Source organism: Puma concolor, chromosome B1 (assembly GCF_028749965.1).
Source record: "Puma concolor isolate L17-30 chromosome B1, mPumCon1.1.hap2, whole genome shotgun sequence".
Lineage (NCBI taxonomy): Eukaryota > Metazoa > Chordata > Mammalia > Carnivora > Felidae > Puma > Puma concolor.
Genome location: NC_141670.1, coordinates 31,202,433 through 31,226,261, shown reverse-complemented (window position 1 = coordinate 31,226,261; position 23,829 = coordinate 31,202,433). Strand labels below are relative to the sequence as shown.

Sequence of the window (23,829 nt, the reverse complement as noted above, 5' to 3'; positions counted from 1 at the left end):
TCCACGCCGTCATTTTCCCACATGGTCATCGGATGGCTGTGGGAGCCTAAAGCTCTGTGACCTCACCTACCTGAGCACGTCCAGCAACCCCCAGACTTTGATGATAGCCCTCTCTGAGCCGCTCCTCATCTTGTACTTTGTTCCCCTGGGCCTGCTCGCTGGCTGGCTGGCTGCTCACACGCACTGCCGCCTTGGAGGGCAGCGGTAACTGAGCCCTGAAGCGAGGCGCCATGTCTACGGGGCTTCCCTTGTCAGGGCCAGAGTTTCTGAGGGGGTTTTCATTTCCAATTTTGAGGCCCGTTCTGTTCTCTGAGCCATTGTTTCTACAGGATAGGGTGTTTGGGGACCAATTTCATCTCTCTTTGAGTACGAACAATCAAGTATAAAGTAATATCAACGTAGGAGCTCCTGGGAGGGTCAGTTGGTTGTGTCTGACTCTTGATCTCAGCTCAGGTCTTGACCTCAGGGTTGTGAGTTCAAACCCCACATTGGGCTCTGTGCGGGGTGTGAAGCCTACTTAACAACGACAACAGCAACAACCTAATATCACTATAAATTCTTTTATTTTTCCCACTATATCAGTAGTGATTATACTCAAGTGTTGTAATAAGTATGTTCTTATTTGAATTGTTCATGCACTAAGACTCATACACATTAATGAACTCAAAGACCCCTAATGCTAAACATTGCTTTTCTTTGGGAATATGGGTGATGTTTCTTCATCTGTATGTGTGTATGTATGTATGTATTTATTTATTTCAATCTCCCCTCCATCTATTTATTTATTTATTTTTGCACAGTAGAACTTCTTGTATTGAGCATGTGTTTTCTAGAAATTTGATAAAAAATTCAACTAAAATTAAAATGATAGGAAAACGTTTATGTCCTTTGTGCGTTTACAGTCTTACTCTTGTTGACTGCCATAGGAGAGGTGGATCTTACCTGTTCAAAGTATTAAGCGTGGGCCTATAAACTATAATTTATACATCGTATTAATGAGGGTTCCTCACGTGGACCTAAAATTCTTGACCGAGTTTGTGGCTGTTTTGTTGTTTCCGCAATGACACATGTGCGTTAGGAAATCAAGCTGGGTGCCCCGTATGCATGATGAACTTTGGAGGGCAGAGCTTTCTTCACTGTTTCTCTCTTTGGGGGGAGAGAGAGAGAGAGAGAGAGAGAGAGAGAGAGACCCTAAGATGATTAAATGGACTGGGGCACTGGAGACTTTGAGAATAAGGAGAGTTTATTTCTCTAGGTCATAGCTTCCCACTAAGGTCAAATGTGGCCCGAGGGCTAAGTGGAATAAAATGATTTGGCAGTCCCATATCTACCAGGTGGTTTGGTCAAAGTACTCAGTTGTCCGGATCGTTGGTTTCAGAGGATGTAATTAGCTTGGAGATTGATTGTTGTCTTGAGGATTGACTTCTGTAAAATGTCCCTCCAGCAGAGAGTCTAAGCACAGACTCCTGGGCAGCGCGCACTGAAGTTTTAGTTGCTAGTGAAGACGTCAGCGGTAACAAGTACTGTAGGAAACGGTGCGGCCAACTTGGGAAGATAGCTGTTTCACGACCCACTTTACAGAGTTTAGTTTTTGTCCCACGACGTGGAACAGTCGGGAGAACACTGAAGTGACTACATACATACACTAAATGGAATAGTCCTATGTGATTGTCAAAAAGAATCAGGCGCTAAATGGAACAACTCCACCTTCACTGACCTGGAAATAACCACATGGTAGTTTCGTGGAAACTGCAGGTGCATGCGCTGTGTCTCACATGTTTTCATTTCTGTGAAAAAATTTACTTCATTGTAGTTTTGTTGAATGTTTATTTATTTTTGAGAAAGAGCACAAGCAGAGGAAGGGCAGAGAGAGACACACACACAGAATCGGAAGCAGGCTCCAGGCTCCGAGCTGTCAGCCCAGAACCCGTGGGGATCGAACTCATGAGCCGTGAGATCACAACCTGAGCTGAAGTCGGACGCTCAACTGACTGAGCCACCAAGGCGCCCCCAAATTTACTTAATTCTAAAAAGCATTTTTCCCGTTCAAATTTTAGCATCCCCAATATCACCGTGTATTTTATAGTTGCTAGCCTCCCTCCAGTCACCGTCGGCAACAGCAGGGAGGTAGTTGTGATGGTCCTCATGGCCACGAATGGGCCCGTCCTTCCAGTCTGCACGAAGGGAACTGCAGCCCTTTGATGTTTCAACAAACCATTCAAGGACCATTTGAGGAAAGAATATGGGTCAAGTTAATGCCTGAAAACATTCTCTGACACCTGGTAATGCCAAGCAAGCATGGACACCAAAACTTGGGGATTGTGTCAGTCAGTGGTTTGGAAGGAAACCCCAGAGATGATGGTTCTGTGTGCTTTTAAGCAATGCTGTATCGCTAACAGCCTTAATGGCACAGAGCAAAACATGGTAGAAAACATAGGACATCACATATTCAGAAATGATTCAAAGAGTTGGACTCTGAATCTGAAGACATTTTAGATGCTTTAACCAATTCAACTTTTATTTTTCTAAGTATTCACAAGAGTGATAAATGACAAAAATCTGTAAGCAAATCTAAAAGAGCTCTTCTACTAAGTATAAATAAAAATTCTAAGAAAGCATTAGATCATAGTTTAATTGCAAATACTTTTCTCAGTGACATAAAAAATTAATGGTCCATCTTATAATTTATTTTTCCTAGATTCAGTTAAATGTGCTATTTTCCCTTCCTCCCTCCTTTCCTTCCTTCCTTCTTCTTTCCTTCCATCTATGTATTTTTTAAAAAATGCAGAACATAAAAAGAAACTGTTAATAGAGGAAAGGGACCTGGGTTTCTGGTACACGGGAGAGGGAGACACTTTTCCTATATAATATTTTATTTTAGTCCTTATCAAAGCTATACATACTCCAAGTTTAAATAGCAAGTTTGTGTTAGCTTCTCAGGTTACTTAATGGTTTTTCAGTATTAGGCCTTATCTACTGGCTGTGTCTTGGAAACTACTGGCTATATCTTGGGTTGATTCTTTTATCCTCTCCTACTCAAAAACTCACCCTTCTTGTATCCACACCTTCCACTTATATTATCGTATTTGATAGATTAATATTCACTCTACATTTTTATGGCTATGCAAATGATACTCATAGATGAACCAGCTGGTTCACTGTTTACTTATTTGCCCTGAGTTGATAATGGAGTCTTATTTATTTTTTTAAATTGCTTTGGTTTTTTTTTTTTTTTTTCCTGTACTTATAAGCAGTTAAGCCCCAAACTCTTTGACCAGTCAGAAATAATCATTCCATTCTTTCTCCTGCCAGGGCTGTTTGCATTTCTGTTCTTCTAGTTTGAACTTCAGCTAATGGCTTAACATTTACATTCATAATCATAAGATCCCTGGAGCTTATTTTCTTCATCTGTGAAGCCCCAGAGTTCCCAGTTTAATGCTTTCCAAATAGTAGAACTCAGTAAAACCTTGCTTTTTAGGGGTGCTGCTCTCAGTCAGTGGCGCTGCCTCCTGTCTCCAGGTGTGTTGGCTGCAATAGAATCAGAACGTGAGACGTAGAAACCCCCACATGCGGCTTTTTAATAACGAAGAATAAATTCTTTGCGTGCCTTGAGAGATATCACAAACCCTAATGCAGGGTCATGTAGCCTTGCCATGAAAGTGGCAAGCAGGGGTTTAGCAGAACATTCTAGAACTCTCTGAAGTGGCTTTGCCAATAAGCCCTGGGCGACATTTCAGCTCCTGTCTCCTGGGGGGCAGGGAGGTGGATAGTGCCTTAAGCTGCCCTGCAAACTGTCAGTCCTGCTCTGGTTTCTTCTTCATCTTCTCACTCGTTCTAATTGTTACCATGGAAGAAATGGAATTCCTTTCGAGATTAGGCTCAGACGCTGTCAGAGGTACCTTAATGTGCTTGTGAAGCTTATTGCAGACAGCGGTCGCGGGGAGGTAGCAACTGCAATAGTTATCTCAAACACTGGAAGTTGTTTGAGTTTCATGAAGCAAATGATTTAATCCCAGGCAGGAAACGACGACACACTCAGTGATGCCATTGTGAGTTTCGCTGCTGCTGAGGCGTTTAGCAATAGGGTGATTTATGAGCCACGGCTGTCTGCCGCGGTTGTGTTTCGCCCATCGTTTCACAAGCCTTAACATCTTGTAGCCACAGAGGTGTTTACTTCCGACGGCTAAAAGGTTCCATATAAAATTTTTCGCAGCAAGAAAGTCTTCATCTTTTTCTTACGTTAAATGTCAAGAAACACAGTTGAAGGGGAAAAACGAACACCCACAGTGGAGAGGATTTGTAGTTTGTGATGAAACTTCTGTTCTCCGTAGCTACCTGGGTCATCAGCATTCTGTGTATTTGTGTTCGCAGCTCAGAGAGGCATTTACAACACAGTACCTGCACCAGGACTGGGCTTCCCCGTGTCAAGCAGTTGGATGGTTCCTTTTGTACGGGGGGGGGGGGGGGGGGGCTCATTCTCTGATTTTATGTTTTCCCTCCTTAAATAGGAGGCTTGTGTTTTTTCTCCTTCCCCACTCTCACCAGATAGACTAAGAGGGACGTAAACACAAAGGGGGACATAAAACCCTGGGATGGTGATAACAAGGGGATATGAATTGTGAAGAAATAGTATTTTTAGGAAAATCAAGGAGTAAGCGAGTAAGAAAAAATCTGCAACAGAAGTTGGAATAATAAATTGCAGTCAGATGGAGGTCTCAAGGTTTTTTATTTTTTAATGCTTATTTGTTTGTGAAAGAGAGAGAGAGACAGAGCATGAGCAGGCGAGGGGCGGAGAGAGAGAGGGAGACATGGACTCTGAAGCAGGCTCCAGGCTCTGAGCTGTCAGCACAGGGCCCGACGAGGGGCTTGAACTCACCGACCATGAGATCGTGACCTGAGCCAAAGTCGGACGCCCAACCGACTGAGCCACCCAGGTGCCTTGGAAGTCTCAGGGTTTTGAAATGGGCTTCTGTATTAATCGTTGTCTGATAGGTGTTCTAGGTGTTTCAAACAATGGGATTTATTATGGGAATTGGTTGGTTACAAAGGCTTGGAAGGGTTGGTGGAGCAAAAGAACGTAAGGGAAGTTACGCAGAACAAGTAATGGGAAACAGCTACCATCCGTGGGCTGGAGAAGCATGGCGGGGAGATTGGTTGACCCAGAATGCAGGACAGCTGGCCTCCAAGGTTCCGCTGTTGGAGGTGAGCAGGAACCTGTGTGCTGGCACTGAAAGGTCATTGCCACTGCCGCTGGGGCTGTCACCACAGTCTTGGTAGCTGGTGTCTCCACTGCAGCTGATACGATCACAATCCCAGGTGCTGCTGCTCTCTCTGCTAGGGGAGAAGCCTGTAGAAGAGGCTTCTTCTTGCCCTTCCACTTCCCAGCCTCCCTACAGCACTCCCATTGGCGGGACCTAAATGTAGGCAGGGGGTCCTGAGAAATGAAGTCTGCAGGGTCTCTCCCTTCAGTGCGGAGCACAACACACAAAGATCGGAATGGAGCTGAGAAGCCAGCAAGCCGGTGACTAACACCACCTCCTTTTAGAAAAAAGAGCTCCGGGCCCTCTGTGCCCTCCGTGAACCCACTTGCAGCCGAGAGTGCTGTAATCTTGGGCCAAACCCATGGTAATACTAAGCCCAGTATTTGAATTCTCGAAGGAATGTGTGTTCTGTTGGGGGACATTGGTGTGTCTGGAAGAAAGTAGTCTCCAGGAGAGAGAAGGTCTCTACTTTAGATTCTCTGCTTTCATGATGGATTTATATAAAGCATTGACTCCTGGATCCATTTTGATGGAAATTGTCTGCAAAATAAAAGAAAAGGGCAAAATCTTCCATGTGCGTGTTCTGTTCTCCATAGGAATTTGTAATCGGTATTATTTCAAGTCACTCCAGGAAAAAAAAAAAAAGCGCACATAAAAAGCAACTTTATCTGGTCACATATAGCATCGGCCTGGCATGAGAAAGCCGGAGGATTGAGTGGATCTCTTGGCCGCAAGCTCGGGCTGGCAACCCTTCTGTACGGGCTGGAGCTGTGTGTTGGCGTTAAGACTCGGAGTTCTCTGTAGGTTTAAGCGTGGCTCATTGGAGTCAGTGTGCCATGTACCAAAGATTACGATTCACCCAATTCTGTGCACCTGAGATGTACTTTAAAAGGAAAAAACCGGGGTGCCTCGGTGGCTCAGTCAGTTAAGTGTCCACCTCTTGATTTCAGTTCAGGTCATGGTTTCGCAGTTCATGAGATCGAGCCCCGAGTTGGGCTGTGCGCTGACGGCACAGAGCTTGCTTGGGATTCTCTCTCCCTCTCTCCCTGCCTCCCCTCCTCAAGTAAATAAACAAATAAATAAATAAATAAAAGGGAAAAGGCAAAGGAAGGGTTATACTCAAAGGTAGAGCACCTAGCTTACTCTAAGAGTTTCAAACCAACCTTGGTGGTGATGTAATGGAGACAAGACACGAAAAGGGACTGGGCTTTAGGGGAAGATGGCTAGTTTAGTCAGGGCATGGTCATTGGTGATTTTCTCTGGGCTATCCAAGTGGATATTTCTAGCATGCTATTAGATAATCTGGTTGGAGCTCAGGGGAGCAGTCTGGATAGAGTATAAACGTAGGATCTATCAGTAAATAGGTTTAGTTAAAACCTGAGTAGGGTTGGGAAACAGACTTGTTGGCATATTTTAGACTAAATCATTGAAGAGGATTCATTATGGGAGAATGTGCTAGAAGGAAATAGTCATCCCCCTGTTCCTCCTCCTGCCCAACCATATTGGATGTCATTGTCCCGAGGTTTAAAATCTGAATTTGTGTCCTTGGTTTAAGTAATCACACACAGTACATCAGGCCCCTGTTATACCAGAGCATGAATTCTGACCTGGAAGCAACTGTGCTTGGGAACGATGATTGACAACTTAAATCTGGACAATGGAGCTTCTGGACTCGGCCCAGAGGGGTCAACTCTGGCTTTCTCCAGCTGTGCCCCTTCATACAGGACGAGGAGTCCATAGGCTAAGGTCACGTTCTCACCTGTGGCCATAGAGCCCGTGCCTCCCCCTTAGAGGTCACACTCCAAGTACCAGGATCCCAGAATTCCCTGCCCCAATGGCCAAAGTGGAGCTCACTTCCAGAGCCCTCAGTGGCCACTTCTCTGTTGCAGGTATGCACCCCTGGGCTTCAAGATTGGTGAAGGGGTGACTACAAAGGTGTGGAATGTAAAAGAAAAGTTTTACACTGGATACTTGTTAAGCTAGATTTTATCCGAACTGCTCTAGTAGAGGAGAGAGGCTTCAGTATAGAACTGAGCTCAATTCTGGGGCGTCTGGGTGGCTCAGTCCATTAAGTGTCCAACTGTGACTCAGGTCATGATCTCGTGGTTCATGAGTTTGCACCCTGCGTTGGACTCTGTTATCAGCTCAGGGCCTAGAGCCTGCTTCAGATTCTGTGTCTCCCTCTCTGCCCCTCCTCTGTTCATGCTCTGTCTCTCTCTGTCTCAAAAAAATTAAAAAAACATTAAAAAAAAAAAGAACTGAGCTCAACTCTGAATACAACAAAGACTGTTGGGGATGTCTAGCCCACAAGCAGGGTGAGGCAGTCAGTGTGTGGAAGGTTACTAAGAGGACAGCAGGGGTAGGAAGATGTTTGCTAAACTGGCTTCAGGATTCATGTTGGAGGCAGGTCAAGGACTTAGACATCAGTTGTGGGGGATGAGGGACTTGGTTAAATATCAAGGGTGAGGAGGGGATTATCACCAAACCAACACGGCAGGATTCTTTGCCGAATCTGGGCTCTGGAGGCTGAGGGCAGGGCAGCCGGCCAAGGTTGTGACATAGTGAGAAGAGGGCTCAGAAGAGCCTGATTAAATTTGGTCAGAGAGGGAGTTTCTGTCAGGACAGAGCTTGGACTTACAGGTTTAGGTGTCCATGTCTGTGTCACAGGGCCCCTCATGGTGTGGCTCAGAGCCAGGGGCAGAAGGAAAAGGGGCCAGGCACCCTGGCGTTCCGGCTTGGAACCCTGAGGAATCTGAGAGGTCCCAGTTTGAACCTGACTCCCCGGCCACCGATTCTTTTGCAAGAGTCTAAAAGGCTGATGCCTGAAGGGATGGGGCAGATTGTCTGATGGGGACTCTCAGCTGAGCAACTCAGGAGCTTCTGGAGGCACCTGGAGAGTGGGGGTGGGGAGGGGCAAGACCCAGGACAGGCCACGAGGGAGCCCCCCCCCCCCACCAAAGAGGAAGGGAAAATGGCATCTCACCTGGGGTGGTGCTGACTGAGTGGAAGGGAAGGCCTGAGGGGTTAGGTGAGGCTGTCTGCAAGCCAGGGAGAACTTTTCCCTTCTCTTTTCACCCTGTGCCAGGCCCCAGTGAGAATCACGACCTATGGTAGAAAACGGTGTCGATTTTGAATATATGTTCTCCACATTTGGTGTGAACTGTGACTTTGCACATTAAAAAATATATATATCCATGAATGGGGGCGCCTGGATGGCTCAGTCGGTTGAGTGTCCGACTTTGGCCTCAGGTCACGATCTGATGGCTCATGGGTTCGCACCCCACATCGGGCTCTGTGCTGACAGCTCTGAGTCTGGAGCCTGCTTCGGATTCTGTGTCTCCCTCTCTCTGCCCCTCCTCCACTCAACTCTCTTTCTGTCTCTTCCTCAAAAATAAACGTTACAATTTCTTTTTAAATCTTAAAAGAAAATCCAGGAATATATATATGTTAAGGTGGAAGGATAAAAATCCAACACTCAGAATGATTTACAGGTGCTGAATGTTTAGGCGTATGGTACTCTGGACCCCGTTTTTACTCTTGCCTCAGGCTCTGCACCGCCAGGAAGGGGCTGCAAAGTTGCTGACTGGCCTAGAGCACAGGCCCAGTTAGGGGGCATGAGAAGTTTCCAGGCCCAGGGGCAGATGGACAGATGCCTGATTGAACATGTGCGATTGAGAGAGGGCTACACGATATAGGATCGATAAGGGGGCAGGTAGGACTCATGAAGAGAGGTGGTGGAGAAGAGGGGGAGAAGATGGGTCTAGAAGCTAGTGCGGGAGTGCTTGGAGTCCAGTGGCCTGCCCACACACCCCGACTGGGATGGAACCAGGCCATCTGCAGAGGTGCGTGTATGGCACCCCTCCTGCCTTTAGTTAGAATTTAGCCTGGGGTGATCGGGGTCTTTCCCAGGTGCCAGCACCATTCTTTCACATTAAAAAAATTTTTTTTACTGTTTATTTATTTTTGAGAGAGAGACAGAGCATGAACACGGGCGGAGGGTGGGGGTAGCACAGAGAGAGAGGAAGACACAGAATCCGAAGCAGGCTCCAGGCTCTGAGCTGTCAGCACAGAGCCCGACGTGGGGCTGGAACCCATGAGCCATGAGATCGTGACCTGAGCCGAAGTCGGATGCTTAACTGACTGAGCCACCCAGGTGCCCCAATTCTTTTACATTAACAAAAATATGTATTCATTTTGGAGACGGGGGAGGGACAGACAGAGGGGGACAGAGTATCCGAAGCAAGTCTGTGCTGACAGTCGTGAGCCTAATGCAGGGCTTGAACTCACCAACCATGAGATCGTGACCTGAGCCCAAGTTAGATGCTCAACCAACTGAGCCACCCAGGTGCCCCGCTTTCACATTTGGAGTTAGCCCTCAGAACCTTAGAGAAAATACATGACCTGATGGGGTTGTGTGGGTAAGTCAAGAAAGTTCACGTGAAAGGGCTTTAAAAATACCAACAAACTACGCAAATTCTGGGTGGTAATATGTGGCCTAAATTGTTTTTCCCCAAGAGCTTTCCTATATTGAGGTATTCTTTGTGGGGCACACAGTTTTATGTTAGAGTTCTCTTTAAAAACAGGGATTACTAGGGTGCCTGGGTGGCTCAGTCGGTTAAATGTCCGACTTTGGCTCAGGTCATGATCTCACGGTTGGTGAATTCGAGCCCCGCTTCAGGCTCTGTGCTGACAGCTCTGAGTCTAGAGTCTGCTTCGAATTCTGTGTCTCGCTCCCTCTCTCTCTGCCCCTCCCCTCCACACACTCTGTCTCTCTCTCTCTCAAAAATGAATAAACGTAAAAAAACTTTAAAAGAAAATAAAATCAGGGATTACTTCTGAAGGACATTTTGAGGGGGCACTTTTCTTTTCCTAAATAAGGTATCTGTTCTCCCCGAGCAAGCTGGGTTTAAGCCGGGTAATGTTTTGGTGGGGGTACCTGGGAGCACCACGAGCAAATCGTTCAAAAGAATCAAGCGTTGTAGTGGGGCCACTGATCTTTCCGGTCCTTTAGCATTAGCCAGTCGGAAAATTCTGCTCCCCACTAGAGGTTTCAGCTCCAGATAAATGATTCAAACTTCGTTAGTAGAGTGCGGCTAATAATACGTGTTGCCTTCTGTTTTCACCAGCCTGGGTAGGAATAACAAAAAAAGAGTTTGTGTGCTTGCAGAATGAAAGGAGCACATAAACATATCATAAAGTATAGTCGGTCTTCTGCTTGTCTGCCACTCCAAATTCAGCCTCCGCAGTTAGCAATCTGGCACCATTTGCCAGCATTAATTTGATTCCATTTGTATTCCAAGTTGCAGTTCCCTTTACAGTGCACTTTAGTGCTTAAGATCTATTTGTCAGCTGTTATTTAAAGGAGCGAATAAATTTTTCAGTATGCAGTAAACGCAAAATAACCCAGAGAAATGAAAGTTTGAATCCGAAGTTGTTAAATGGGAGAGCCAGTGAGGAGGACTGTGTAAAACTAGTGAGCTAATGGCAGGCAAGTTAGTCACGTTTTTATGGATTTGCCATAGTTGAATTGACTTTGATTTCTTTAAACGTTCCAACTCTTGGGGCTCCTGGGTGGCTCAGTTGGTTAAGCATCTGACTCTTGATTTCTGCTCAGGTCACTATCTCACAGTTTGTGGGTTTAAGTCCTGAGTAGGGCTCTGTGTTGACAGTGTGGATCCTGCTTGGGATTCTCTCTCTCTCTCTCTCTCTCTCTCTCTCTCTCTCTCTGCCCCTCTCCTGTTCACACACTCTGTCTCTCTCTCTCTCTCTCAAAATAAATAAATAAACTTAAAACAATAAGGAATGTTCCAACTCTTGTTATAGTGGGTATTTCCCTAGAGTTGGAGAGAAGTAAGGAACTCAGTTGTTTCCTGAGCCACCTATAGAAATTGTTCAGTATCATCATTCATATTCTATAATTTTTTTTATGTTTATTTATTTCTGAGACAGAGACTGAGCATGAGTGGCGGAGGGGCAGAGGGAGAGGGAGACACAGAAACAGAAGCAGGCTCCAGGCTCTTGAGCTGTCAGCACAGAGCCTGACGCAGGGCTTGAACTCACAAACTGTGAGATCATGACCTGAGCTGAAGTTGGATGCTCAACCGACTGAGCCACCCAGGCACCCCATCATTCATATTCTAGACCATAATATCCTCAGTGAAATACGGTGGACCCTTGAACAATGCAGGTGTTAGGGGCACCACACCCCACGCAGTCGAAAAATCTGCGTCTAGCTTTGGAACCCCCAAAACTTAACTACTACTAATAGTCTGCTGTTCGCCGGAAGCCTGAAGGATAATATGAACAGTCAGTTAACACATATTTTGTATATTATACGTATCATATACTGTATTCTTACAATAAAGTTAGCCAGAAAAAAAGAAAATGGTATTAAGAAAAACATAAAAGAAAATACATTCACAGTATTATACTGTGTTTGTTGAAAACAAATCCACAGGTAAGTGGACCCACAAAGTTCAGGTCTGTGTTGTTCCAGGATCAGCTGTAGTTTAGGGCTTTTATGGTTCTTATTTCAGTCTTCTTGAGTGTTGACCATCTGAAGCTGTAGGTTTAGGGAAGGAGCTCACTGGGCAAAATGCCATCTTTTTTAAAATCTTCCCCAGAGAATTTTAGTGTGGAAGAATCTGATTAAAAGCCTACTTTAATATGATTTTGTGTGTGTCTGTTGTGTATGTGTTTTAGGGACGTAGCTAGGAAACACTCTTTAAGGTAACAAATAATGGGAAATGTTTCTGGAAAGTTAGGTCCCTTTAACTTTCCTCGCTGTTAAAAAGGTATTCCCGCACTTTTAAAGATGGCGTCACTCCTACAAACTAAACAATTCAGATGGATGTCCTAGAACCTCACACTCTCGTTTTTCAAAAGCCGTGTTCTTTTTTAGAGCATGAACATAATGGATGTATCTTGCTTAGATTCCGCAGGCTTGTTTTACTACTAAAGATTGCATATGCATGGAACCCCGTGCTCTTCTCCCCTTCCTTCCTTTATCAGGGTTCCAGTAGAACTTGGCTACCGAGCCGGCAAGCCCTCGTTACAGTGAATGAATGGCAAGCCCTCCCGGTTACAGTGAATGAAGGGTTCATAATTGCAACCAGTCTCAAGTCCCATTCATGTTACGAATACAATCTGAGTGGACCTAGAAACTGGCCACAGAAAGATCTAGCCAGAGCTGTTTTTGGTGCCCGTTACCCTTAACTGATGTGGACGAGCAGAGATGATGCTCAGGCCATCTCCATTCTCTGAAGCACAGGAGGCAGGTGTTGTGTCCTGCTGCGGTCCTGTTCTTTGGATCTTTGCCGTGGCACAGCCAGGGCAAGGCAAATAAAGAGTCACCTGCGTGCCATATAGCAGCAGCCGCCGGCCACTGCTGGCACCAGCCACTCACTCAAGACACCTGTGCCTGCTCCCCTCCCGAGTTAAGTGTGGACCCACTTCTGTTCTAATCATACGCCACCAATCTTAATCTTGTATCTTGATCACTGTCTCTGACTCCTGTGGATTGGACTTCAAGTCTTCTCTCCCAAACAGCCTTGATTCCTGTAATGCCTTCAGCGGAAACTTAATGCTCTAACTCAAGTTCCTGGGTTCCTGGTCCTGTTGGTGACCAGTTGACCAGCAACCACTGCATGTGTGAATGGCCTTTCTTCTCAAATTCTCTACTCTTTCACATCTTTAAGTTTGTCTGTTAACTTTTGCTGACCACCTAACTCTACGTGTCATTAAATTCCCACTGTGTATGTAGGTGAGCATTCTTTTTTGTTTTTTAATGTTTATTTATTATTTTTGAGAGACAGAGAGACAGAGTGTGAGCAGGGGAGGGGAGGGGAGGGGCAGAGAGAGAGAGAGAGAGGAAGACATAGAATCCGAAGCAGGCTCCAGGCTCTGAGCTGTCAGCACAGAGCCTGATGCGGGGCTCGAACCCAAAAACCGTGAGATCATGACCTGAGCCGAAGTGGGACGCTTAACCAACTGAGCCACCCAGGCACTCCTTCATTCTTTTTTTTTTTTTTTTTTTGATGTTTATTTATTTATTTATTTTGAGAGAGCACAAGTAGGGGAGGATCAGAGAGAGAGATAGAGAGAGTTCCAAACAGGCTGTGCACTGTCTGTGCCTGACATGGGGCTCAAATGCACCAACTTTGAGTTCATGACCTGAGCCAAAATCAGGAGTCAAACGTTTAAACAGCTGAGCCACCTAGGCGCCCCTATTCTTTTTGATGCTAAAGGTCAAATATGGCAAATGCCAAGTAAACAAATACATAATCATTTTTTTTTAATTTATTTATTTTGAGAGAGAGGGGGAGAGAGAGAGAGAGAACAAGTGGGGGTGGGGCAGAGAGAGAGAGGAAGTGAGAATGTCTCAAGCAGGCTCTCCAGCTGTCAGCACAGAGCCCATCATGGGTCTTGATCTCATTAACTGTGAGATCATGACCTGAGCCGAAGTCAGACGCCTAACCGACTGAGCCACCCAGGCGCCCCAATCTTACTTGATCTTTAATTGTTTACAAGCCTTTCGTGATTAAATGACTTCTCCTTGCTGTAGTGTTGGCACCAAAGAGTATATATTTATTTGAGAGAGTGTGTACCAGCATTAAACAATTAATTTTTATGAATTCTACTAGAGAATATGTTTTGTTCCTCTGGAAGCATTTATTTGGGCTTTTTTTTTTCCCTGCAGATAGATTTTTTTTTTTTTTTTCCATTTCCTTACATTTAAAAACTCAAATCAGGGGCCACAAAATCATCAGTGTCAGGAACACTTTAGAAATTCTGTTACATATTGTGGTATTGTCTTAATCCTTTCTCGGTTATAGAAATAACTTCTTCCTGATTGAGTCTCCATCCACAATGTCAGGAAACAACTGCTTACCACATCCATCACTTCTGTCTGCACAGGATCGTGTTTCAAAGGTTTCCCAATTAATCCTGTGGAAGTTAGAATCACTCATAATTATAATCCTGTTATGCCTTCTTTATTTCTTGATGTGCTTGTTAATTAACGTCCATCCTGCAGCGGTCTGTAGCATGGTGCTGTTATTGGCTGTTTTGTCTTTAAAAGCCTCTTTTCTACCATTTTGACTAAGATTGATTCACTGCACTTTGTTGAAATCGATCATTTTGGATCAAAAAAAAATCTATACCATATATTCATTCTGGCTACTTTTGCATGATTTCACTTTTTTTCAGTCCATCAATGCCAAGCTGGTGGCTTACCCCTTTTTGGCTTCCTTTCTCTTGCTCTTTTCTTTTTTAAGAACTGTCTATCTCTTTCTTTCTCCCACCCTCTCTGAGACAACACCTCTGGGGAGAAAAGCCAATTGGCGGAGGCAGCAGAATAAATTCTCATTTCGGAACCAGGCTAGACACTAGTCCCATTTCTCTTTTTATAAAATCAGGAAGAGGGTCCCTCTGCTTGGTGATCCTCCCCCTGAACAGTCTCTAGGGTGACAGCGTCATGACTGACTGCGAGGCACTTTGCAAGCGCTGTAGCGTCCTTCGTCATAGCCTCAAACTCCTCTGTATTCTAATCTCACCAGGTGGACTCCAGACGAGCACTAAAATTCTTGCGCACATACTAACGTTTTCTTTTCTTCTTCCAGGCACTGACTTTAACATAGATAGCTTACCTCTGCCTCGGAAGGCCCATCACGACTGGGCCCTTTTTCACGAAGAGTCTCCGAAAAATAATTACAAGCTCTTTCACAAGCCAGTCATCACCTTGTTCAACTACACTGCCACGTTCAGCCGACATTCCCACTTGCCACTGACCACCCAGTACTTGGAGGGCGTAGAAGTCCTGAAGTCACTCAGATACCTGGTCCCTTTGCGGTCCAAGAACATCCTTCGAAGAAGACTTGCTCCACTGGTGTATGTCCAGTCAGACTGTGACCCGCCATCAGACAGGGACAGCTATGTTCGAGAACTGATGACTCACGTTGAGGTGGATTCCTACGGTGAGTGTTTACGAAACAAGGATCTCCCTCCGCAGCTAAAAAATCCAGCTTCCATGGATGCTGATGGCTTTTATAGGATCATTGCACAGTATAAGTTTATCCTTGCCTTCGAGAATGCGGTGTGTGACGACTACATCACTGAGAAGTTCTGGAGACCTCTGAAACTGGGGGTGGTCCCTGTGTATTATGGGTCCCCCAGCATCGCTGACTGGCTCCCAAGTAATAGAAGTGCTATTCTCGTGTCTGAATTTGCTCACCCTAGAGAACTGGCAAGTTACATCAGACAACTGGATCACGACGACAGACTGTACGAGGCCTACATAGAATGGAAGCTGAAGGGTGAGGTCTCGAATCAGCGACTTCTCACAGCACTCAAGGAACGGAAGTGGGGAGTACAAGACGTCCACCAGGACAACTACATCGATGCATTTGAGTGCATGGTGTGCAGCAAGGTGTGGGATAATATCCGGCTTCAGGAGAAGGTGAGAGAATCAAGGTTTGACGAAGAGGCTCTAGGAGAGCCATCTTGATGGCTTCTGACATTTTGCATCCTTTTTTTAAAAAAAATTATTATTATTATGTTTTAAAGTTTATTTATTTTGAGAGAGAGTAGGAGGGGCAGAGAGAGAGGGAAAGAGAAGAGAATCCCAAGCAGACTCTGTACTGTCAGCACAGAGCCCGACACGGCACTCAAACTCAACAAACCACAAGATGGTGACCTGAGCCAAACCCAAGAGTCAGATGCTTAACAGACTGAGCCACCCAGGCGCTCCGCCATTTTGTATCCTTCTGTAGCAGCCCCTTCGTACTCCTCTTCATTCCCATTAGAGAGACCAGGCTCTGCAGGAAGGTGAATATTTCATTCCTCTCCTTTGAGGACTTCATTCCTCATGAAGTTTACTAGTCCTGTCCTTCTTCCCGAAGGCCTTAAACTCCCCTTTATTGTTTCTTCTGAAGGACACCATGCTGCAGGTGCTGGGCAGTGATAGAAGCAGGCTGCAGGAGAGGGAAGAAAATAATAAAAAATGGGAAAATTCTAAATCTCATCCACATTGTCAGGTCTTTAACTTTTCCATCAGTGCTCTGGTTTCTGTCAGACTCCTTACACGTTTGCCTCACAGGCTACTGCTTGGAAACTTATTTTCATTTCACATGTGCAATCTAACACCTCTCTCTCTGTCTCTCTCTCTCTTTCTCATTCTTACTCTTTCTCTTTCTGGCACATGCTTATTAATATAGAGAAAATATTCAAATGATGATGGATAACCCTTAAAATATTTCTTTTTCTTAAACTATTATAATTTCTTAGTAATGTCTTAGTAATGTCTTCAGATTTCTTGATGCTCTTAACATTTGCTTGCTTTACTTATTTATACTGGGAATGGTCTCACTTTATATATAACTAAATTTGTTAGAAGGTAGTTTATTGAAAGGAAGAGAAAGATTAGTTTAATTTACCTTTGAAATTAAAAGAGAGTGGTGCCCAGGTGGCTCAGTCAGCCCCTAAAAGTCAGCCAACTTTGGCTCAGGTCGTGACCTTGTGATTCATGGTTTCGAGCCCCGTGTCGGGCTCTGTGCTGACAGCTCAGAGCCTGGAGCCTGCTTCGGATTCTGTCTCCCTCCCTCTCTCTCTCTGCTCCTTCCCTGCTCACACTCTGTCTGTCTGTCTGTCTCTCTCTCTCAAATAAATAAATGTTTAAAAAAATTGAAAAAAAAAAAGAAATTAAAGAAGAAATGAGATGGCCCACTTATACTATACTAGTTGGCGATCACTCATCAGTCTCTTGTCCTACTCCCATATACACGTAATGTTTCATCTAAGTTTTCTGGAGGCAAACAATTTTTTGTTAAATACTGAAATGTTTATTTTGGACAGCATATTAATTTCAGGTCAGACATAAACCTGAACAGTTCATTGAATTATTTTTGTGTATTGTATAGATAAGGCTCTCATAGGCGAAATGTGTGTATTTTTAGACAAATTTTAAAATATTTGAAAGACTGTTTTCCTCATTTTAACTAGTATAAAATTTAAATTGTTTTATCTGGTTTTATATAACAAAGATTTACTCATAAAATCATTTCTGTTAAGCCAAGTGACTTGGTTGCTGCACGAACACTATTACATCATCCTTCTCAGAGAATGCATCCTGACTGGCAACGACTTCCTCTTTGACCTAAGTTACAGGGCCACGTTACAGCAAAACCCAAAATCCGCACACTGCAGAAAACGTGAAAAAGTAGAGACCACATTAATTACCCATGCCATCCTAATTATTTATTCTGAAAGTCTGTTAAAGCAGAAAACAGAACTTCTGAGGGTGGTGATTTGCCCGGGGCTGCCGATCAAGATCCGTGCCAGGCTTGGACATGACAGTCACAGAAAACCAAACAACCCCACAGGCCCTAACTGTGTCTGCACCTTACAGACGCCCTTTTGGAATGATTGCTGGGGACTGGAAGAGAGCGCATGACGACGTTGGTGGATAGCTTTGTAAAAGTTATAGGAGAATGTGTATATTCCTGCGTTTCCAAAAAAACAGCTAACTGTGGTATTTCCGAGTGCCTGAAGGTGATGTAATTACATGTCCTTTTCTTTGGAGTCTTTGAAGAAAAGTAGATGGAGTAGGCTGTCCTTTGGCGTGTTCTTATTCCTCCCCGAAAAGTGGTCAGTGAGGATGATTAAAAGGCTTTGCTTGCATTTCAATGGATGCGCTACAGTTCTCAAATGCTAATGTGCTCATTATTGAAAAGCAGAACAAAATGTACCGTGAAAGTAAATTAAAAGGGTATTAAGACTAGTTCTTTACACTGGCATTTATTCATTTGCTTTACAAGATTTGTTACAGCTTCCATATGCCATGCCTTAAAGTAAGCTGCTTATATATGTTTCTTCACTTTTTCTCTTTCAGCCAAAGAAAAGCTAAAAGAAATAATTTGATTTCCTCTGACTCTGATTATTTTTCATCTTGTGGCTGGCAATAATTTAATCATTGTATTTGGATGTAGAAACTACCGTAAGAATATCAAATGTATCTCCCCTTTCTCTACTCTGCTTCTCCCCTGCTCTCCCTCTACACAGACCTAGTGAGTTATCTATTGCTGTGTGAATAATAATGTCACAGACTTAGTGGCTTAAAAACCACACATACTTATCATCTAACGGTTTCTTGTGGATTAGCTCATGGCTTAAGCGGGTCCCCCGGAAGCCTGCAATCAAAGTATCAGTCAGGGCCGGGTGTTCACCCAGAGGCTCAACTGGGGACAAGTCTGCTTCTAAACTCACATGCTTGTTGGCAGATTCAGTTCCTAGAGGCTATAGGACTGAGGGCTTCAAGTTGCTCATTGGCTGGAGGCCAGAGGCTACCCTCGGCTCTGAGAGGCCACTACATTCCTCGTCCATGCGGGCTTCCCCAGCATGGCTGCTTACTTCCTCAAAGCCAGCAAGGGAGTGAGAGAGTTCAGCAAGATCAGTGCTGCGACCAGCATATATGATCATGTACACACAATCACATACATTCTCTCACCTTTGCTGTATTTTATTGGTTAGAAACAAGTGAAGATACCTTGCACGCTCAAGAGGAAAGGAATACAAGGTCATGCATACCAGGAGGCAGAAATCACGGGGGCCATCTGGAGTCTGTCCACCACACCTGTTGAATCTGAGTAGGCTTGTTCTCTATGGTGTTTGCTTTATTTACCCCATGTAGGGGGAAGTCTTTCGGTATTGAATTGACTTTAGTCTGTAAAAGAACATTTACCCATACACCATCCTGTCCTCAAAAAAGGCCATAATAGGGGAGACAGCATATAATCGTCAGAGATCTAACTTCACAGGGGATAAGCTTTTAAAAAATTAGCTTTGAGGTATAATTGATATACAATAAACTGCACATATTTAAAATGCGTGGTTTGATTAGTTATGACCTATACCTGTGAAACCATCACCCCAATCAAGATGACAAACATTTCTGTCCTCCCCAGGACATGAGTTTCCTCATGTCCCTCTTTAATCCATTCTCTCTCCACCCCCTTTCTCAGGCAGCCACACATCTGCTTTTTGCCACTTGTGACAAAGAAGCTAAGGCACTTTTCTAGAATTTTATGTAAATGGAATCCTGTAATGATTCTCTTTTGTGTCTGGCTTCTTTCTATCCACATGATAATGTTGACATTCATCCACAACACTGCGTATCAACAGTTCCTTTCTCTTCATTGTTGAAGTTCGCACATGCCAAAATGGCCTTATCCATTCAGCTCTTGATGGACATTTGAGTTGTTTTCAGTTTCTGGCTATTACACAATAAAGCTGCCTCGAACGTTCACGTACAAGTCTTTGCGTGGACGTATGTTTTCATTTGTCTTCTATAAATACCTAGGCGAGGAATGGCTTAGGTCATATGGTAGATGTCTGTTAAACATTTTGAGAAATTACCAGATTGTTTTCCAAAGTTACTCTGTCGTACATCCCCACCAGCATTGCATGGGAGTTGCATTCATTAACAGTCGGTGTGGTCAGTTGTAGTTTTTGCCATTTTGCTGGGTGCATAGTGGTATCTCACTGTGATTTAATTTACATTTCTCAGCAACTAATGATTTTGAGTATCTTTTAAATGGCTTATTTGCCATCAATATCTTCAGCGATACGTCTCTTCAAATCTTTGCTCATTTAAAAAAGATTGAGTTATTCTTGTTATTCTTGAGTGGTGACAGTTCTTCATATATTTTGAACAAATAACAGATGTTTTCTTCCAGTCTTTGGGTTGTTTTTCCATTTTCATAACAGTGTCTTTTAAGGTGTAAAAGGTTTTAATTTTGATGAAGTCCAGCACATCATTTTTTTCTTTTATATTTGTGTGTTTTGTGTCCTATATAAAAATATTTGTGTAACCCAAGGTCACTAAGATGTGCTTATGTTTTATTCTAGAAATGTTGTGGTTTTAGCTTTTACACTTGGGTCTGTTTTCCACTTAGAGTTAATTTTTGTAATGCAGTGTGGTGTAAGAGTTGAGGTTTGTATATTTGGATGTCCAATAGGATCGGCACCATTACTGGAAAGATTATTTTTTCGTGATTGAATTACCTTGTTGTTTTTTTCTAAACTCAATTGGCCATATATATATATATATATATATATATATATATATATGTTAATTTCTGGGCTGATCAATATGTCTGTATTTAAGTACTGTAGCTTCATAATAAGTGTTAAAATGAGATAGTGTCAATCTTCCAACCTCGTTCTTTTTCAAAATTATTTTCACCATTTTAGGTCTTTTGCTTTAATATATAAATTTTAGAGTCAGTTTGCCAATTTATATGAGAATGCTTGATAGCATTTTCATTGTGATTGTGTTGAATGTAAGTATCAATTTTGGGAGAATTGACAACAATATTGAGACATTTAACCCATAAGAATGATATATCTATCCATTTAAGTCTTCTTTAATTTCTCTAGACATTATTTTGTAATTTCTTGTGTACAGGTTTTTTTATAACTCTTTACTCAAATTTATCACTAAGTAGTTCACATTTTTTGATACCATAATAAATGATATATTTTTTTAAACTATATATTCTGATCATTTGTTGCTGGCATATAGAAAAAAAATTGATTTTGTACGTTGACTTCATAGACTGCAACCGTGTTCATTACACTGATTAGTTCTGGTATCTTTTTACAAGATTTCTTAGGATTTTTCTACATAAATGATCATGTCATTTATAAAAGAAGATGATTTTATCCCCATCTCCAATCTATTTGCCTTTTATTTCTTCCCCTTTTCTCCTTTACTGTACTAAGACCTTCATTATAACTTTGAAGAGTACTGTTGGGACCATAGTTCCCCATCATAGAGAGACCTGTTCTTCATCATTGTCTCATCATTGTTTTTCATCATCGTTTATGATATTAGCTGTAGGATTTTGGTTGATGCCCTTTATCAAATTGAGAAAGTTTCCTTCTGTTCTTACTTTGATGAGAATTTTTTATCATGAGTGGATATAGAATTTGTCAAATGATTTTCTGTCTCCATTGAGACAATCATGGTTTTCCTTCTTTATTTAATGATGAATTACAGTGATGATTTTCAAGGCTAAATGACCTTGCTTTCCTGAGATAAACTTCACTTGGTTATATTATCCTTCTTATTTATTGTTGGATTTGAACTGTTAAAATTTTTGTTAGGAATTTTTGCATCTATGTTCATGAGGTAGACTGGTCCATGTTTTTCTCCTAGTGCCTTGGCTAGTTTTCATATGTGGTAATGCTGCTCTCATGTTCCCTCTGCTCGTGTTTCCTGAGTTTGTGGAGATTTAGTATTATTTTTTCCTTAACTGTTTGTTGAATTTACCAGTAGGCCATCAAAGTTTTTTCCTCGTAGGAAGGTTTTTAAGTATAAATTGAATTGTTTTAATAGACATAAAGCTGTTCCTGTTATTCATCTCCTTTTGAGTGAGCTTTGGTAGATTGTGTCTTCTAAGGGATTTTTTTTTCATATTCTCCAAGTTGTCAAATTGACTAGCATACCATTGTCAGCATTCCTTTATTCTTTCAATATCTGTACTATCTGTATGTTACCTCTGTCATGTCTGATATTAATTTGTGTCTTTTTTTCATGATTAATCTACACAGAGATTTATCCATTTCATTGAGCTATTCAAATAATTAGCTTTTGATTTCATTATTTTTTCTTTTGTTTTATATCTTAATTATTTCTGTTCCTTATTTTAATTTGTCTTTTTTAATTGTATTTATTTATTTAATATAATTTATTGCCATGTTGGCTAACATACACTGTATACAGTGTGCTTTTGGTTTTGAGGGTAGATTCCTGTGGTTCATCGCTTACATACAACACCCAGGGCTCATCCCAACAAGTGCTCTCCTCAATTTACCCTCTCCCACCATCAACCCTCAATTTGTTCTCTGTATTTAAGAGTCTCTTATGGTTTGCCTCCCTCTCTGTTTGTAACTCTTTTTTTCCTCTTCCCTTCCCCCATGGTCTTCAGTTAAGTTAATTTTTCTTAAATTGGACTTAATTTGTTCATTTTCAAATTTAAGGTAGAAACTTGGGTCATTGATTTCAAACCTTTATGCTTTCATAATATATGTGTTTACTGCTATAAAATTCCTCTAATCACCGCCTGAGCTACCTCCTACAAATTTAGGTTATTGTGTTAATGTTAATTCAGCTTAAAATATTTTCAGTCTTCTGCCCTGCTTCCAGTCTCCCTCCTGAGCATATCTGATGGAGGTCCATGGAAAAGAGATTTTGAGTGGATTTGAACTCTTCCTTTGTGTCTGGGACTCCTAGGTATTCCAAACTGGCATGAAAACCCATACTTCACCTTTAAGAATTTGTTTAAAAATGTAACTCGGGGCATTTGGGTGGCTCAGTCGGTTAAGTGTCCAACTCTTCATTTTGGCTCAGGTCATGATCTCGCGGATGGTGAGACCGAGCCCTGCATCCCTTGTCAGCACAGAGCCTGCTTGGGATTCACTCTCTCCTCTCTCTCTGCCTCTCTCTCTCTCTCTCTCTCTCTCTCTCTGTCTCTCTCTCTCAAAATAAATAAGTAAACATTTTTTAAAAATGTTAACTGATTTCTTATCACCTGTTGGTATGACGACCACCGCTTTCTCCTGTGTTCTGTCAAAGGTTAAACAAATCATGTATCCATCTCTCTCTGGAGGGGCTTGTCACTCTGGAATTCGGTTTACCTGGTTCCTGTGTGATTTCGGTTCCCTGATGGCCTCAAGGAAAGTCGTGAATTTCGATTACCTGACTTTGTCCTTATTGTTAGAATAGGAACCATGTTCTCTTTGGAAGCAAAATATTTGTTAATCATACTTTAGAAACAGCTTGTTTTTCTGCCCAGGACCCCAGCTGGAAAGACAATTTGGGATGCTGAAACTTAGTCACTTCCAAAATGTCATAACTATTTCATCAGACACACTTCCTTCAGGTCATACTATGAACTATTTCTACAAGAACACTAGAGTTAAGAGTCCATTTCATAAGATTATTTTCTTTGTGATATCCCCTCAGATGGAACTTTATCCTACACTGCTGAAAGGACTTTTGAGTGGGCAGGCACGCAAACAGATATCAGTACTGGCTTTCTCATATAAACAGTGACGCAGCACCAGGGTTGGGAAGGCCATCCAATGGTATGTGGTCAGTATGGCTACCAGCTGACTGGTTCTAGCATCACGAACAAGCCATCTGCTGGTTATCTTGGAACATTTCCGGTGCTGGCGGTTGCATCATTTTTCAGGGTAGCCCATTTTATCTTTTGTTAGTTTTGACAGTTATATGGTTCTTTCCTTTGAACCCGGACTTTGCTTTCTCTAGTCCATTCTTAGTTACCTGCCTCTGACTCTTTAGTTCAATGGGATGTAGCCTCGCATCTCCACATGTTAGTCAATAAATATGAGCGGTGACCTTTCAAAAGTTTGCATCCTCCTTTCTTGATTCTGTTCTGCTCTTGCTTCAAATACAATCTCTGACCAACCATAATCCCTCACTAAAGTAACACCAATTTTGAGCCCACCTCTAGTTTTCTGGGGGAAAAAATGTATTGCTATTCAGACT

At 42.8% G+C, this 23,829-nt stretch overlaps 1 protein-coding gene across 2 annotated transcripts in view; it reads left to right on the top strand.

Annotated features, from left to right (window-relative positions):
* The window catches only part of POFUT3 (protein O-fucosyltransferase 3), a 71,301-nt gene that overhangs the window by 44,703 nt on the left and 2,769 nt on the right, over positions 1–23,829 (top strand). For both annotated transcript variants that reach the window (XM_025933127.2, XM_086703398.1), the window contains exon 3: positions 14,882–15,717. In XM_025933127.2, coding sequence (XP_025788912.1) covers positions 14,882–15,717 — 836 coding nt within the window. The remainder of the gene's footprint in view (positions 1–14,881; positions 15,718–23,829) is intronic.